This window comes from Lagopus leucura, unplaced genomic scaffold (genome assembly GCF_019238085.1).
Source record: "Lagopus leucura isolate 7727_CA_CO unplaced genomic scaffold, USGS_WTPT01 Super-Scaffold_100157, whole genome shotgun sequence".
Taxonomy (NCBI): domain Eukaryota; kingdom Metazoa; phylum Chordata; class Aves; order Galliformes; family Phasianidae; genus Lagopus; species Lagopus leucura.
In genome coordinates, this window is record NW_024962334.1 from 41,087,472 (window position 1) to 41,105,238 (window position 17,767).

Consider the following 17,767-nt stretch of genomic DNA (forward strand, 5'->3'; position numbering starts at 1 on the left):
TGGTGGACAAAGAGGTTGCTAAGAAAAAAAAAAAAAAAAAAAGCAGACTGTAAAAGAATGTCAGAGCAAACAGCATCTCCCTCAAAATCCCATTGTTACTGGTTTGGTTCTGGTTCTGCACTCCTTGTGCAGTCAGCCCTAGTGAACTCTGTAGTGCAGGCTACAGAGATACCCACAGAAAAGATGCTCAGGGATGCTCTGATCGGCATCTCCAGCTCCACTGCTGAGCTATGTGTTCCCCAGTGACTGTCATGGTGCTGTAAAATTGCTTTGTTAAAAGTTTCATGGCACATTTATCAGTGTATGAAACCACCAGCCATCCATCTTCTTGCAGACTCCGGACAGGAAGCAAAACAAAATGATCCTCCCCCTCCTCCTCCTTTTCCTTCTGCTGACACACACTGAATTTCAGCCCCAGCACCACCCTTTGGTGACAGTCTCTCAGCCTTCCTGAGCTCACAGGGCACATCAGTCGATGAGCTGTGGGGGTTCAAACCACCGTAAAAACATTACAAAAATTCCTGCTCTGAGAGGCTGAGCCCCAACCTCCAAAAGTGATTTTCTAATTCAAAAGTCAGACCTTTCTGAAAATTATTTTTTAGGATCACTGCAGTCCGGGCTCCTCTGGGCACTGCTTTGCTTCCCCAAGGAGGGGTTCCAGCAGGTGGGAGGGAGGGGAAGATGGACTGGAGGAGATTCATAGATTGGTTGCATCTCTGTATGGCATTCAGTATGAAGAGTGACCCCATATGCTATGCTGGAGGCCAGTGGCTCTGAGGGCTCTGCCAGCAGCCCCGCAGCAGCTGTCAGTGCTGGAGCGCAGAGCTGGAGCACTGCTGGGTCTGGTGGCTGCAGGGAACTGATGAGCAATTGCTGAGCTTCCCTTTCTTCAGAAGAAATAAAAGGCTTCTGGCACTCGCGGACTTTACAGACTTGTGAAACTCACAGAAAGGCTCTGTAGCCCAGTCAAGTACTGTGTCAGCCAAAGAAATTGCTGCCCTAGTGCACGAGCAGAATGAGGCAGCGTTTTGGCTGTGATTTTGTTGGAGAAGGAACCTGCATCGCCGCTTGGTGCTGGTAGAGCTGTGCTGAACCCGTGGCACCAGACCTTGGTGGACCAGGCAGTGTCTATGGAGTCAGGGGAAGTTCTGGGGGGACTCAGATATGCTCCCCATCGCTCAGTGTCTGCAGAGGCAGTGATCACCTCGGAGGCCCTTTATGAGGGATGAATGCACATCCCCTGTGCCGTGGCCTACGAACAAGGCAGGGCCTGAGGCTGTGCATGGCTCCTTGCCGTCCTTGGGGCAGCCAGCTGCCAGCAGAAGGCACGTTTCCCATCAACAACATAGTTTAAAAAAAAAAAAAAAAGGAAAAAAAAAAAAGGAAAAAAAAAAAAAAGGAAAAAAAAAAAAGAATTTTCATCTTTTTAAATAGCGCTTCAACGTTATTCATAGACATTGCTTTCTGTGGCGGGAGCCCTTTCCCAAGCACCACCAAAGCACGTCGCACACCCAGCTCAACTGCACAGAATTCAGGGCTATTTTTAGGTACCTCTCTGGGGCAAATCCAGCTCTCGTGGAAGCTTTACACCAGCTCAGCTTCCACTGCCGGCAGCGAACAGCAGCTGGCCGGTGGCTGTGTGAGCACACACGCATCCTGCCCTTCTGGTACGGCACGTGCTCCCTCCCCCCCTTTCTCCCTGAGTCCTCAGCCTTTCTTCTGTATCATATTTAATTATTCGTCTCCTTTTATGTGAGAATTATCTGCACAGCAGCCCCTGTGTTCAATCTCAGCCCATCCACAATTATTTGCCCTTAGCGATTTCTCAGCGCTCGGCCACCAGCCCCAGGCAGCAGCAGACCAGCAGAAATTCCGGTTCTCTGGGTTTGCTCTGGGTTTTCCTCTTCTGATTTTCCAGTTTGGAGCTCCCAGCAGCCCAGCAGCTCTTCTTGAAGGAGCACTCCTCAGTGTATAAAGTACTTCTAAAATCCTTTCGCCATCTGTAAATGTTTCATTAAAAAAAAAAAAAAATGAGGCTTTTTTTTCAAGTGGTTTTGGAAGGTCCAAGGTAGTTTGGTTTGGTGTGGTGTTGTTTCATGGCTTTTTTTTTTGTTTGTTTTTAATCTTTTATGTTAGATTTAAACATCTCCTACTTAAACACTACACTTTTTTTCTGAAATGGATGCTCCTTTCCACTTGCAATTGAATTTCCTTAACGTGAAACAATGAAGGAAGGGCCTTTCTGGTTTTCACACTTCCCCCTCCATAATTTGATTAATGAAAGCATTTGGAAAGCATATGTACAGCTTGCATATGTGCATTCTGTGAGGCTAAAATTGGCTGGGTAGCCCCTAACTACCGGTAACAAATCCCAAACATGTTTTACATTCTCACTGAAGAGCTGGAAAAGCAAACAAGCCCTGAGCTGGGCTGATCACTCCACCTAAAGGAAGCGGGAGGCAGAAAACTCCTTATGTAAAATAAAGAGCCAGAGTTACAATAATAATAATAATAATAATGGAAAAACAGCAATAAGAGGAGAAATAATGCCTTTGAGCAAGCCCCACTCACTGCTGCAGCAGTGCACTCACAGGGGATCTGCTGGGGGCTCAGAGGCTGGCTATGGTACTCGAGAAGGGAAGAGCCATGGCAAGGCAGCTGGGAGAGGGCCACTGCCTTTTCCTGATCCCATTTTGTTGGTTTACTTCAGTATAAATGATTAATTTGCAATACGTGAGCTATGCTAGTTACTTGTATTGAACCAAGTTTTAGCAAGCTGAATGAATAACATTTGCACTCTTGGGTGAAACACTATGACTCATGTAAGAACAGAACGCTATGGAATAGCAAAATAATAAGAGATTCTAAATATTTAAACTATACATTGATTATTTTCCTGGGACAAGCAGCTCTAACCAGGTTCTAATTCCCACACAGAGACACGGGGAAATTGCTTCCCAGCATCTCTCCTGCTGCCTTGATGCCATGACAGAGCTCCAGGACTCCTTCTGCCTAATGCCCCTTCTGCTGGGGGCTGCAGGCACTGCACCAGTGGGGCTGCGTGGTGATCTGTGGGGTAAATTGTGTTTACCAGCAAGACAGTAATCCTACCTCCAGGTACAGTTACCTTATTCCTCCCACCCTGGGCACAGGCTCATGGCGGTCATCGGGTTTGTGTGAGAGGCAGACGGGGCCACAGGTGAGACCAAGGGGGCGCTACAAGCTGCAGTCACATAGAAGCAGGCATTAAAACCAACACTTGATGGACACGGCCTTTGAGGGCTGCTGACTCGAACAGGCTGAAAAAATCAATCGCTGTGCCAAGAGCTGTGGTTCAATGCCCAAGTCCTCACACGGATCTCCTGGCTCACCCTCCACCAGGCAGCAGCAGGTTCCAGGGAGACCAGACATGTTCACCTCACGCACAGCCCTGGGCATGGCCTCCCTGGGGCATCTGGCCACAATTAACACACACACTTTCAGCGAGATGCTTTTTTTTTTTAAATACATTTATTACCCAATGTTAACACATTAAATGACTCTATATATTGCTAGTCAGAGCAGCTTACAAAATGCCAGAATGCATCATAAACTGGACAGCCACAATGAATAATTACAATGTGCATAGTGGCTAAGCTCAACACTTTAATATAGCTTTATGATTTGCAGAAAAATTAATTTTAAATCATGATTCCTAAAACAATCAATTGTAATTTTACCTAAAACTTATACAAAACCAGGCCACAATCTTTTTTTTTTTGTTTTGTTTTTTTCTTTAAAACACACAGTTTTCACGCTGTAGTAACTTGGAAATGTGCAACCGTGTCAACAGAGACAAAAAAGCCAAAGTAACACGAATCTTACTTTCATGCAGCTATCAGTTAAATATTACATATTCTGGAATGATTTTACACCAAAAATATTTCCACAATAACTTGCTTTCATAGGGGTGGATCGAAGTTTTGGAACTCGTAAAGTAATTGAACAGGATTGATTTTTAGTTGTGAAGTGTTTTACAGTCACAACACAGAGGCGACAAAAGTTAATTACACATTAATCAGGCAATAATGTAGCTGTGGTAATACGAGTTACCATCTACGTACTATTTTCTCCCGTCAGCTTACCGCTCAATTTCCACAAGGTGTTGGGTGCTATTTGGCAGTATCAAGTCAATTAACTTCTATCACCGCTGTAAGTAAAAAGATCAGGATTCCAATGGCAGTTCACAGAAGTCTCAGTTGTATTTTCATCTTTACAATGACCCTGACAAATCCTAGAGAAAACTTTTTAAAGGCTTTCCTCCTGATTCTTCAGCTTCCATCGTTCCATCATGTAATTGCTTTCAATAAATATCAAAGATCTAAATAAATATTTACAAATTATTCCTCTAACTCCTCAAAAAATAGCGGGATGATTAATGGGCGCAGGACTTGGTCTAAGACCAGCCTTTGGAAGAAGAAACTAAAATGCGGAGACACTTTAAAAGAAAAGCTATTTAAGTAAGCTTTACATCTATTTAAAAAATTGTCTCTGAACATGGATGCAATTCATATATCTATATATAAAACAAACAAAAAAAATCATTTTTCAACTATCGATCCATTCCTATTGGTAATGCTTCTTAATCCAGACATTCCGCAAAATACAGACTTTTTACAAATCACGGCATCTTTAATACAAGAAAATTAACATGCATTATTCTTCATTCTGAGTACAGTGATGGAGCTCATTATTAGGCAATGACCCATTACTACAAACATAACGGCTTCTGTGAAACGTAAGTGCTTTTTCTCCTCTTACTATCGAGTTACAATGGACCAGGTGACACCAGATCGTAGGCAGTCAGATGACATTGGATTGGGGAGGCTGAAGGGGGCACCTTAACAAAACTTGTAAGCCTCGTAATTCCACATATGAATAAAGGTAGTTGCTTCTTTTGTTGTTGTTGTTTGGGTTTTGTTTTTTGGCTTTTCTTGTTCTTGTTACAAGCACTCATGTCAGGACAAAGATGAAATGTGCAAACTTCAAAATTTAAATATTCATTTTTCTCTAAGATCCAGCTCAGTAAAAGATTACCCCAGTTCCCTGTGATTTTAAACTACAAGATCAAAGCTAATATTTTGTTATAAAAGTTATATATTGAAAAGAAATAATGAAAATAAAACACAGTTGGGAAATATTTAAGAAAAAATACGCAGGAGTAGCACCTGCTGTGTCAACCCTGTTCCCTAAATTCAATCATGTACCCACTGGTATAACCAATAGATAATGCCTTTAAACAGTAAAATTAAGCTGAACAAAACCAGCTCAACAAGGTTAAGAAATAAATGTTACATCAAGGTAGTATGCTTCGTTTTTCTGAAACAGTTCTAAAGTTCTTACACTCAGATCTAGTTTTTGTATGTTCCTTTTGTTGAACTCGCATGGTTTAATTCTAGATCTGCTGTTTTTAAAGATTAAAATCTCTGTAAAACCTAAAAATGTTTTAAAATTTGCTGAAAATGCAACAAATCCTCTAGTTTAAAATTATTTAAAGTAACCTGCTCCCAGAGATGTTCAATTCATTCCGCTGGCAAAATTTTGGAGGAGCACTGAACAGAAGATTGAAATTACTGTGCAAAATTTCTTTTACGAAAAGTGTTTAAAGGCTGGTGCAAAATGGGAAGCAAATTCTAAACAATTTTGGCTTCTTGGAAACAAAAACCGCTGTGTCTGAGAATAGCAATCATCGGGGTGATGTTCTAGCGGAGGAACAGCTCTTTCATCTTTTTCTGCGGCAGGTACGTTTGTGTTCAGCATGCCAGTGCTCCTGCTGACACTTGATGGAGCAGTAGGAAGTGTTCCAGCAGCAGTGGTACATGGCCTCTTCTTCACAGTTGTAGCACTGGAGAGAACAAATGAGACAAGATTACAGCCCTCGCAGGATCCCTCCTCGCTGCCCAGCAGCCTTCTCACCTGCTCATGGGTGCACCAGTGCATGCAGAGCACTGCTTGTTCTGCCTGGGCACCCAAATGCAGCAGGGCATTTGTCACATGCGCCAAGAAAGGCTACAACTTTCAGCAAATCTGTACCATGCAAGTACCACAAGCACATCTCTCATTCAAGAAAGCACATCTCCCAGGTCAGTGGGCTGAGAGTTTTCAGCTGCACAATACAGGAACTGTCTTTTACTCTACGATTGTATAATGGCATCCTCCTAAGAGCTATGATAAAAAAAATTGCTGGAGTGAACATCGATACACAGAATCATAGAATTGTTCAGGTTGGAAAAGACCTTCAAGATCATCGAGTCCAAACCACAACCTAGCCATACTACCCTAACTCTAACAACCCTCCGCTAAATCACATCCCTGAGTACCACATCCAAACGGTTTTTAAATGCATCCAGGGATGGTGACTCAAACACCTCCCTGGGGAGCCTATTCCAGTGCTTAACAACCCTTTCTATAAAGTTTTTCCCGATATCCAACCAAAACTTACCCTGGTGTAACTAGAGGCCATTTCCCCTCATCCTGTCACCTGTCATCAGTGAGAAAAGATCAACCCCCTCTCGCTGTAGGCACCTTTCAGATATTGGAAGAAAGCAATAAGGTCTCCCCTCAGTCTCCTCTTCCCCAGACTGAACAGCTCTAGTTCCTTCATGTGCTGTCCAAACGTGAAAATCGACCTTCCTGAGGTCTTGTTACAAGCCCGACCCATCCGGGAGCTGCTGGGGGAGATCCTCGTGGGCTAGCAATAATCACAGAATCACGAAACAGCTTGGGTTGGGTTGGTTAGAGTTGGGTTGGGTTGTAAGGGGACCTCAGGGATTATATAGTTCAAACCCCTGCCATGAGCAGGGCCCCATCCAGCCTGGCCTTGTACACCTCCAGGGATGGGGCATCCACAGCTTCTCTGGGAAACCTGTGCCAGCACTTCACCACCCTCCCAGTGAAAAATTTCCCCAGCACTTAACCTAACTTTCCCCTCTTCTAGTTTAAAACAATCCTTCCAGGTCCTATCACTGTCTACCCATAGTTTTAACCTAAGACAGGAGAGATTTAGGTTAGATATTAGGAGGAAGTTTTTCACACAAAGAGTGGTGACACACTGGAACAGGTTGCCCAAGGAGGCTGTGGATGCCCCATCCCTGGAGGCATTCAAGGCCAGGCTGGACATGGCTCTGGGCAGCCTGGTCTGCTGGTTGGTGACCCTTCCCACTGCAGTGGGGTTGAAACTAGATAATCATTGTGGTCCTTTTCAATCCAGGCCATTCTATGATTCTACGATTCTTTGAAAAAGTTGATTCCCCTCCAGTTTATAATCTCCCTTTAAGTTTTAGAAATCCCAAAAGCCACAACAAAAACACTACTGGAGAAAAGAATAATTCCCTACTGTATGGTTTGTCACAGACCATTTGGTGTAGGCCTGCAAGAAGGCTGCCATCACTGGTGTGTCTGCTGATTGCCAGAGAGCTGCAAATGGTGACAAGAAGACGTCCTGCTACAACAGTGCTACTGCAAGAAGGTGCCTTTAGCTTCACGCCTTTCAGAAATCACAGAAAGCCTGGAGAACACACAATGGCTCCACAGCTTCCTGCCGTTTATGGCTACCAGCATGGCACAAAACTCCTGAAGGAAGACCTATTGCACAGCCTCTGAGTTCTGCAGAAATACCTGCCTCGCGGCAGGGCCTCAGCAAAGAGGATTTCTGTGCTGGAACATGCAGAACGCTCCCAGGTTGGTGGTAGTTGGAAATAACTCCATGGACACTGAGGATTTAAACAAAGAGAATCAGCACGCTGCTCAGCAGGGAGTGTGGCACTCAGATGGGCAGCAGGCTCTGCCTCCAGATGTGTGCAGTACTGTCAGCCTGACCAGCCTGTGCAAAGTAGGGAGGCATCGCTGCTAATGGGGCTGCTCACACTCAACACCTGAAAAATTGGATCTAATGATCTCAAATTTGTCTTTCTGAATTTGTCATACTCAGAATCAGAGAATATTCAGCCTGGAACACCTCCCGTATGATGGGGAACAGATGGAGAAATGTGCAGGTTGCTGTCAAACCACAGAGTAACACAGGTTGTACTTTCAACGTACTGTCTAACTACAGCATTGTTAATAAAACAAGAGAACTACAAAGGAAATAAAACCCAAATGTCTTAAAACAAAATAAAAATGCAATAACTCTATACTCTCCTATAAGATGCATGAAAGTTGCCTTTTACATCAACTAAAACAGTAATTATTTATTTCTATCACCAGCAAAGGGACTGCTTCAGCTGCATGAGAAGGTAAGTTCTCCACTCCATTTTCTCTTTGTATCTTAGCTCTAGGGAAGTTTATTTGTAGAAAAATCTGCAAAGGAGCATCCTCTCAAGGCCTGCTTTCCTGGTTTTTCATGTTGCTGGCTGCCCACCAACCTATGGGAGCCATTAGGATCATCTGCTGGAACGCGCAGGGAACAGCTGTGTCTCTCCATTGCATTCAGCACGGGCCTCATCCCCAAGCTTCACATCTGCTCACTTGGAGAGATCAAAAACACTAAGAAAGTAGAGGACAACCCGTTTGCAGACACTGCAGTTCCCTTTACATATGTTGGCCATAAGTGTGGGATGTAAATCTCCCCTTACAAAAGGGAAATAAAGTGTCATCTAAGCTGGTACCAGCACATGTGGCAGAGAAGGCAAAATGCCAGCTGGCCTCAGGCCTCCTTTCCTTTGTGTTTTCCACATCTTAAACATTATCAATCATTTGGGGTTTTGTTTCAGACTGTACTCATCACAGACAAACGCAGTTACTTAAAGACGACCTGTTGCAAGTTAGAACAAATATACAGGTAAGCATTACTGAGAAGGTTAAAGATGAACTATGCACCACTTTAAATGATGCTTATATGCAAGTGAAATAACTGGAAAAAATAAAAAAGAAACAAAACAACTGTGGTCTGAGTTTTGTAAATCATCTGCATAAACTCATGACTCTCTGCCTCTCCATTTCTTCCTTCTATTTGCCGTTCACTTGAGGTATCTGTATTAATTCCAAATTTTCTGAGGGTATAGAACTGAAATTTGGCTAAACCAAGGGGACTGTGACCAGTCAGAGCAACACAGAACGTGGTTCTTTACGAAGGTGTGAGGAGGCATGCCTGCTCGTGTGCCTGTCAAGCACCAGCAAAGCAATCCCTTCATTCTGACCAGACTATTTTTTTAAATCTAGGAAAAATACAAATACAGTATGAATAGTAACAGCTGCATTCCCAAACCCAGACATCTGCATTACGCAAAACCAGAGGTCTCTGGTTCTAATTAAAAAGCGAAGCCACCAAAACTCATTTAGTATGTGTTAATTACATGAGATTTTAGTAAGGAGGCATCATTATTATAATAGCTGCATACAACAGTGGTACTACACACCAGGGACTGTCATTAGTGCCACAGAAAGAAAAATCACTGGGGAGTTGTGTAATTGGACCAGCTCCAGCTGCCTGAGGCTGCGTGTTGGCAGGCAGATCCATCAGCCTGAATGCAAAGGTGTTTATCCTTCCCTTCCCTCTCAGCACATGAAAACCAGCTGCCTGCACGATGCATTCATTTAAGGTGGTGACTGACAGCTCTGGGCCCACAGGAGAAGGTGAAGCTGTCAAATGCTCTTTATATCTCTAATTGTCTTGCTTGGAAAGAGGCAGTAAGTGCATGATCCTAAGATGCAGAGATGTGGTGCCACAGCACACTGATGAGGCTAAAGGACACAGCAAAGGCACATTGGAACAGACAAATAGAAATCTCAGGAGCCTCTTTCACAAATTCTGCCTTCAAAAAGAAACAATCCCAACCAGCTCCAGCTAAGAGCCTGGACTCACGATCCAGTTACTGTGATTGAATTACAACTTATCAGTTGAGTGGTGGCAACAGTTCACATGTGTACTTGTAACATCTCACAGAATAGAGCTCATTTGACACAGTTTTATGGTGGGAAAGGCCAATTCAGTTTCCTTTTCAAGTGCCACAAGCAAAAGCACATAGACACCAGGGGCTGGTGACTCATTACAGACAACTTGATCGAGTTTGAGACCTAAATAACTTCTTGGGTCTGCAGACCCAAGGTACACAGGAAAGGATTTGCTCACTGATGGAGAACCAAACACTGCAGCACTGTCACACCTACAGTACATCTCTACTAGAAATCAAAATGAAAACACTGCAGGAGCTCAAAAGGAATTCTCTTTAAAAAGAAAACCCCGAAATTGCAGCTGTTACAGGCAGCAACCTATTGTCTTGCTTTAATATTTCTGTCAGTCCCCTACAGAACACAGTTCTCTCTGCAGGGCCCACCGCTTCATCCAGAAAGGCTTACGAGGCTGAGCCCAACCAAGCACAGCCCCCTGCAGAGGAAGGAACGCGTGCTGTGCGGTGGCAGCCGGTGGCCGTCCGTCACTCAGAGCAGCGTGCCATCTTGTGGCAAGGCGTCTGCACACTGCTCTGCCACAGCTGGCCAAGACGAAGCTCCAAGGCGAGTGGGAGAATGGGAGGGAAACGTATTTGAGAATGTTTGTCTGAAATGCACAGGAGCATAAAAGAGCTGCAGACAAAGCTCTGGGAGGAAAAGGCCAAAATGGTATCAATACGAGAATTTCTAGAAGGGAGCTCCAAATGCATACAGCTAGGGCTTGTACTCTCTAGGGCCTTGAGATCAAAGGAGTGGGAACATAACGCAAAATTTGTTTGATCTGAAGTACAACCACACATTTTTCAGCAATATTTAGCAACATCTGGCTGGGCTATGGAAGATGGTTCTGTTAACACTACCTAAATAAGATAGAAAGCAATGAAAATCTGGAGTTCAAATGTGAGGGTGAAGGAAATCTGAAAGCTCAAACCTTGAAGCTGAAAGACAAGTGAAAAAGCGATCCAGGTAAAAGCAAGGAAGTGAATGCCTACCACTGGCCTGCAGTCTGCATTATACATTTCCAGTTATTGTCTTGTAGTAAGTTTTGAGACTTACCCACTGCTTCTTCTTGGTCTGGGAAATCAGCTGCTTGTGCTGGCCCGCTAACTTCTTAATTTCTTCTAAAAATTCTTCTTTGCACTTCTCCTTTACTTGCTTACATTTTCTGTCCATCTCTCCTTGTGCATTGGCCACGGCTTTATTTACAGCCTGCCTTTTCTCTTCTTCCATCTCTGTACGCAGCTGCCATAAGAAAGTAAGTCAGCAAAGCAAGTCAGTGGATAGCTACTGGAATAAATCTATCTTCTTTAAGCCCCTAATACTGTTGTGAGTGGAGGTCACATACTTGGAGATTTCTTCTCCTCACAAAACAAAAAGTAGTCTCTGTTACAGCTATAACAAAACTTCTGTCTCCTAACAATTGTTCATAATTGTTTTGTTCTGCAAGGCAACCATAAAAACAGCCACACAGGTTCCATGTCTATTTCATTAATGATCGGTTTTAAAATTATGAATTAATTTTTGTTAGGCAAAGATTTTGTCTTTTCTAAATCTATAACTTCATATAACTCCAAAGTAACAGCACGATGGAAAATACAAACTGCAACATTTCTAAGTTCAGTGAGAGGTACCACTGTATTATTCGTTGTCAGTGGAATTCCTTTGCCCTCATACAAACAGCTAGGGATTTGGTGTCTTAGTCCTACAGGATTAACACCTAAACTCCCTACGTTCATTCCAAAGTCCTCCCTCCACGAGGAAATTCATTTTTTTTCTTGAGACAGGTACTTAAGTGAGGTCAGATGAATCATCCTCTGATTTGTCCTGTTTTCTCCAGCCAAAGGTGACTTGCTCAGACTTAGATAACAAATTTTTAGATGTTACTGTTAGACAAGAAGATTCAAACAAATTTTAGCCAACCTCTTTAATGTTTAGGTCAGAAGTTTGATGGAAGAAGGATTGTTTACGAATAGCATTTAAACAATAACATTGTTTACAAACACACTTGACAATGGAGACAAAGAAAGGCTTTGGCAACAGATAATCATGAAGGAACAATCAGTTTCACTTTTGGATCACAAACTGACTTTACTAGACTAGAATCAGAAGCACCAAGAGCTTTCTACTTAAACTAAGGCCTGCTGGTAAAGAATTTGTCTGAAAAGAATACTGAAGACTATTTTTATACAGTCTCTTTGAAGAAGGTTTTTTTACCTACTTTCTGATGGGTGGATATTATTAAAGTAGAAAAGAACGTAGAAAAAAAAATCCTAATCCCACTCCTCCTCTCCTCAAACCAGGGCGTAGGTGGTGTTTGACAAGTGTTACCTTTTCCACTGCCTCTCGCACAACTCTCTCAGTTTCTCTTTTGTGATCAGCTTTCATCCTGTCCTTGAAATCATTAAAGATTTTGGTGTATTTGTCATGGCACATGTTCTGACACACTCCATCATTATTGGTCTGGGTGCTCCGGTGCAGCATTTTTGGAGAAGAGGCACTTAACTTCTTGGTCTGAGTTGAGACTGAAACTTTTTCAATGGGCTGAGGCATTGTGGGAATTTCCTGGCTTGAACTTACTGCTTCAGTTTCAGGTTCTGGCTCCTACAAAGAAAGAACAAACTTGCAGATCCAGGTATCAAAACAGAACAAGTTAACTCTCAATTCTCTCTGGAGAAAAAATGTTATCTGACTAACAGCAGCACAATTGACGTGAACGGTGTTTGCTTACACTGGGTAGATGAGTTTTCTGGGGAGGCTTTTCTGATCCAGAGCTAGGAGCTCTGCTGAAAGGAAGATACACAGACCCTCGCTTCCCTAAAAGTACCACCAACCTCAACAAAAAGTATCACCTCCCCAAAAGTACCATACCAGATCACTGAAGACCCAGTAAAGGATTACTACAGGTTTCTCCCCTACTATTCTTCCTGAAGAGACAATGTGGCCACAGTGCCTCAACTTTTTTGGCAAACACAGGGCTTACTCTGGCCCAACAGGCTCTGCTGGAGACTGTAATATTCCATTTATTTCATAGAACTGCTGCAAGGATTGATTAGTACTTCAAAGCTGCTTTGAAGATGAAAGACTAATGAGCGTCTAAGTCTTGATTCCAATAACATAGAACTTGGATGACCACAGAAGCTTTCTGTAATTACACAATTATCAGGAAAGAAATCATAGTTACTGTAATGTACTGTATCTAGTTTAGCTCCCTATGTTATTGCAGTGTAATATTGATTGTTTCTGCTCTTCAGAACAGATAAAGCAATAAATTTGCAAATCCTTGGTGATATTTGAAGTATCTCAAGACACAGGTGTACTTTTTTTTTTTAACTTACATTTTTAAAAGCTCATTTAACAGTGTACACACAAAGCTCACAGTCCTTAGTGCACCAGACTTGCTCAGGACTGGCCTTTGTGCTTGACAATGTGATGGGGTACATGGCACACCAACCAAAATGATGTGTATCCCCTTTTGCAACAAATTACTCTATAACTGGTCGCTTGCATTGACTTCAGGATCACTGATAAAGTATGAACAGAGCTAAGAATGCAAATGTTAAGATAAAAATACGTAAATTACAGAATTTGCTTGATAGAAAACACTAGGTAGAAAAAACTAAGATGATTAGACATCCTTAAACTGCAGTCTGGGAAAGATGCCACTCTCCCTTTCTGGCAGTCCCAGGGAAACTACGGTCACATCCACACTGATGAAGGTGCCTTGAAGACACAGTCCTGTGGAATCAGATACAATATCAATATTTCAGGCAGCAGGCCCATCCCACATAGCTCTCATGCTGAAATACGTGAACCCTCCTCTGTAGAAGGGACCCAAGTCCTGTGCATATGTGCAACTTTTTCTCATTGTTCATCATGAAGCTGAAACGAGGGCAAGAAAATGCTTAGAAATTGGGTCTAACGCTAGATTCATGACTGCCTAAGCAACTGCCCCCTTGTGTGCAAGGATAATAACACAGTTCTGTAACTACATGACCATGGGTTAATGTTTCCCCCAATTCATTCAGTTTGTGAGGCAGATAGACAAGGAAGGAATTTCCATGGACAAGTCTGGTTATGGTATTTTATGAACGTAATATTCTTGATCTTGCAAAATACTTTTGAATTTTTTGTTTGTAGATGTACTTAGCAAGTAGAACTGACTCTAAAAAAATCTTGTAGACTGACAGTTTGGATTTATTCATGATACAGAATATCACCAAAAAGACACCAGTGGCTGGAATCTGGCATGTACAACTATGTTTGTTAGTAAGGAGAACAAAGCTATGGGGCTGGAATTTCTAAGATTAGTGTTACAAAATCAGTAAAAAGTGAAAGCATCCAAAGGTGCATCTGTTACAACTTCAGACTTTTTATGTTGCTATCTCTGCAAACACGTAATTGAGGTTACTTACTTCTTTTTTGAGTTCCATACTCTGGTTACGTCGTCCTTTCTTTGCTCTTGGTTCCTGAGTAACCTTCAGCTGTGAACATTATGAAAAGAACACTGAATCATTCCAAACAATAGTTCATATGAGTAGCAGTCATTGTAACACAAACAATGTGTGTCTTCTTTGTGCTCATTTGCAATTATTTAATTTAGCGAACAGAAAGTTGAGTATGGTTCTTAAATAACAAGTACACACAGTAAACTTTCTCCATTATCAGTGATAAGTACACTCTGATAAAAGAACAAAAACTCACAAACATTCTAAAATGCAGTATGTGTTTTCTAAAATATCTGTAATCATTCTTTGCTTCATTTCACACGCAAATTCAAACCCTTGTTTTCTGGAATACTGTGATATCAGCAACTCATAACTAGGTAGCAGATCTTGTTGAAGCCAGAAAGCAACAACTACCACAAAGAAAACATGCATAAAGAAAGGCAGTAAGATTCCTGAGACTTGCTTTAATTGATTATTATTGTATACATGAAGGTTTATCAGTACGTCATCTCTAAAAAAAAAAAAAACAAGAATAGCTAGCAAAAAAAAGAAGTATTAAGACTAAGTGAATGGTATATAATCTTACAGTTCCCTCCTGAAGCCTTTGAAGCATCCGGTACTATCTAGCATCAGTACAAGAATATTGCAGATTCCTTTAAAGCTCTGAGTTTGATGGCTATTCTTATGTTCCTCTGTTTGGAAACCAATGAAGCAGGTACAAGCATTAAGCAAGTGAAGGATGAACAGGTGAGACAGGATAGAAAATATGAAAATGGACACTTTAAAACCTGAAAAACTACGGAAACTGTTACCTGTCATAAATTTTGTGACTGTTTTCTTGTTTCATTCTATGCTGTTGCATGACTGTATATGCAAAATTAAACAAAGGGGGCTACAAAGGTTTAGTTAGGTAAACTAACCAAAACAAAAATATCTTTGTTAAGACACATCCCCATAAAGCAACATCCAGTTTTATGAGCTGTAAGTTTTTGGACAGAAATTAGATGATAGGCCTGTTTGACTAAAGGGCAGAGAAGAGGGTCAAAACACAATGATCTTTTGAAATTTAGGAAGATGTTGGTGGTTTCAAATGAGGAAAGAAGATCATGCCAGTGAAGAAGTTGCCAAAAATACAGTGAAGCATCCTGCAAGCTATGAAAAACTTCCTGCCAAGTCAGTGACTGCAAATATAAACACTCTCTTGGACACGAAATGACTAGCAAGGCCCGGCTTTGATAAGGGAATTTCCAGTGCATAGTTTTCTATCTTTTCCCTCTGTGCATTTCAGATTTGTTAAGGCAGTGTAATTTTTCTTATTTTGCAGAATTATTTTGGAATTACTTTAATTAATTGCTCGTCACATGCTCCTGAAGTGCAGTGTTTGCACCTCACTTTACTTGGACCTTCTAACAGTCACGGTCGGTGTTGCTCAGGGACTGGTAGCACAGAATACAGTCCCAAGTCCCAAGTAAACATGCTCCAGCTGTGAAAAGGCAGAACAGCTCAGGGCTGTCCCTTGATGAGAGTTCAGGAAGGCAGTGCTGCCATCCATCTGATATCCATGACATTTAACTTGAATATGCCTGCTTAACTTTAGAAATCTTGGTCTGTTCTCATCAAGGTGCTGTAGATGACAAACATCTTGAAATTTCTCAGAGGTCATCCAAAAAAAAAGGGGGAAGAGAAAAAATGTATATTCTTGCTAACACTAAGCTACACAACATGCGGAAAATAAGTCTTTGAATCCTCTTACAGTCACCATAAAACTGCAGACAGAGCACAAGGCTAATTTAAAAGTACATTAATTCAAGGTATGTCATGTTTTCACCCTATCCTATAATAAATTCCTCTGGATGCCAACATCGTGGTGACACTCACTTGCTCATTGCTGGTGGAGGAGATACTTGACTCTGCCTCCTCTTCCCCTTTATCCTCATTCTTTGATTTCCAGAATCTCCCCTCACGAAGAAATCGCTGGTGCAGTTCCAGCTCATCACAGGCCTTCTTCCAACCCATGCTGCGTTTCACGTGCAGCCGATGGATGTTAACTGTGATATCCTGGATGTTTTCAGAGGGGATCCAGGCCCTGTTGAATAAACAGATGGGTTGAGAAACACAAAATAAGGACAAGAGATCTTGACTTAAAAAACGGACTTCTAAAGCAGTTTCTCAGAGTGGCCAAGAGCTGACAATTCCTATTTACACAGGATCTTCCCACCCTTGACACATTTGAAAAATGTGACAAATTAGACACTGATGTTATCAGCACTTATTAGCTGTGCGTGTTGAAAGTCTCTCTTGCTTTTGATGAGCCACAAAATTTCCTAGCTCCAAAAGGAGACCCATCAGCTGCCTGTTCTCTTGCTAAATGCTCTGTCAGACACAGAAACATCTTTACTGAAGATTCATTTGCTAATCCAGTTTAGCCCTTGACCTCTCCTAAAATCAGCAAGGCATGTACCAAATTATCACTTTGAATATAGATACTCTGTGGCTTGGACTCCTGTCTATCAGGACTGAACTCATACAGAGCCTGTCATGCTCTTCTGGACTGAATTTATACCAGTGATATGGTTCCAAAAGTACTTTGGTATTTTCAGAGATAGTCCTCATAGAGAAAGATGGGCAGCTTTTGACATTTTGAAAGGTTACACTATGCAGCACTGGATATTAAAGAAAAAGAGTTACTGCCCTGCACATCTACATAAAAGAGTAAACAATGTAATAAATTAATTGTCCATGGTCACATTTTCAATTATTGTAACATAAATATCATTTAGTGAAGTTAGAGAAACAATTCTAATTTACACCTACTGGGAATTTGGTCTTCCATTTTTCAAGAAATGGCACTCTAGCAGAATCTATTTTGCCTTTTCTGCCAGCACACACTTCAGAGAAGTTACGAATACCTGATCCCACAGGTCATCCTACTTTCTTCAATAGTTTGAAGCTTTGTGAACTTAATGCCAGAACTACTAATAAGGTAAGCTGCAACAGATTCAAAGACAATTGTTCTTTTATTGTGACACAAATAAAGATGCTGTATCCACTTAGCACCCATTAGGAAATCTTGGTAGTTCATGCACAAATTAAAGCATGTTAAAGTTAGATCAAAAAGCAATTTAAATGAACAGTTTCATAGAACACTATTACTGAATCTCTAGACCTTTTGGGATGCTTGAAAACATACACTTTCCCCAAAACCATGTTAATTTGCAAACATTTATATTCCTCTGCTCACATATAGGCACATAAATTAAACAACAAAAAAAATCAGTACATCCGCTGTAGCGATCCTGCTATACCCTTCCCAAATGCCGAACACACAAGTGGATTTGGAAGTAAAAATTGTGAAGTTTCCAATGTAAAGAGTTATTCTCTGAAACTGCCAACCG

At 41.8% G+C, this 17,767-nt stretch overlaps 1 protein-coding gene across 4 annotated transcripts in view; it reads right to left on the reverse strand.

Moving 5' to 3' along the window:
* Positions 1 to 3,497: 3,497 nt before the first annotated feature.
* The window catches only part of ZMYND11 (zinc finger MYND-type containing 11), a 102,080-nt gene continuing 87,810 nt past the window's right edge, over positions 3,498 to 17,767 (reverse strand). For all 4 annotated transcript variants that reach the window (XM_042888155.1, XM_042888154.1, XM_042888152.1 and 1 more), the window contains 5 exons: positions 16,251 to 16,458; positions 14,340 to 14,408; positions 12,256 to 12,528; positions 10,984 to 11,169; positions 3,498 to 5,884 (listed from right to left, as the gene is read on the reverse strand). In XM_042888155.1, the coding sequence (XP_042744089.1) occupies positions 5,762 to 5,884; positions 10,984 to 11,169; positions 12,256 to 12,528; positions 14,340 to 14,408; positions 16,251 to 16,458 (859 nt within the window). In that variant the 3' untranslated portion in view covers positions 3,498 to 5,761. The remainder of the gene's footprint in view (positions 5,885 to 10,983; positions 11,170 to 12,255; positions 12,529 to 14,339; positions 14,409 to 16,250; positions 16,459 to 17,767) is intronic.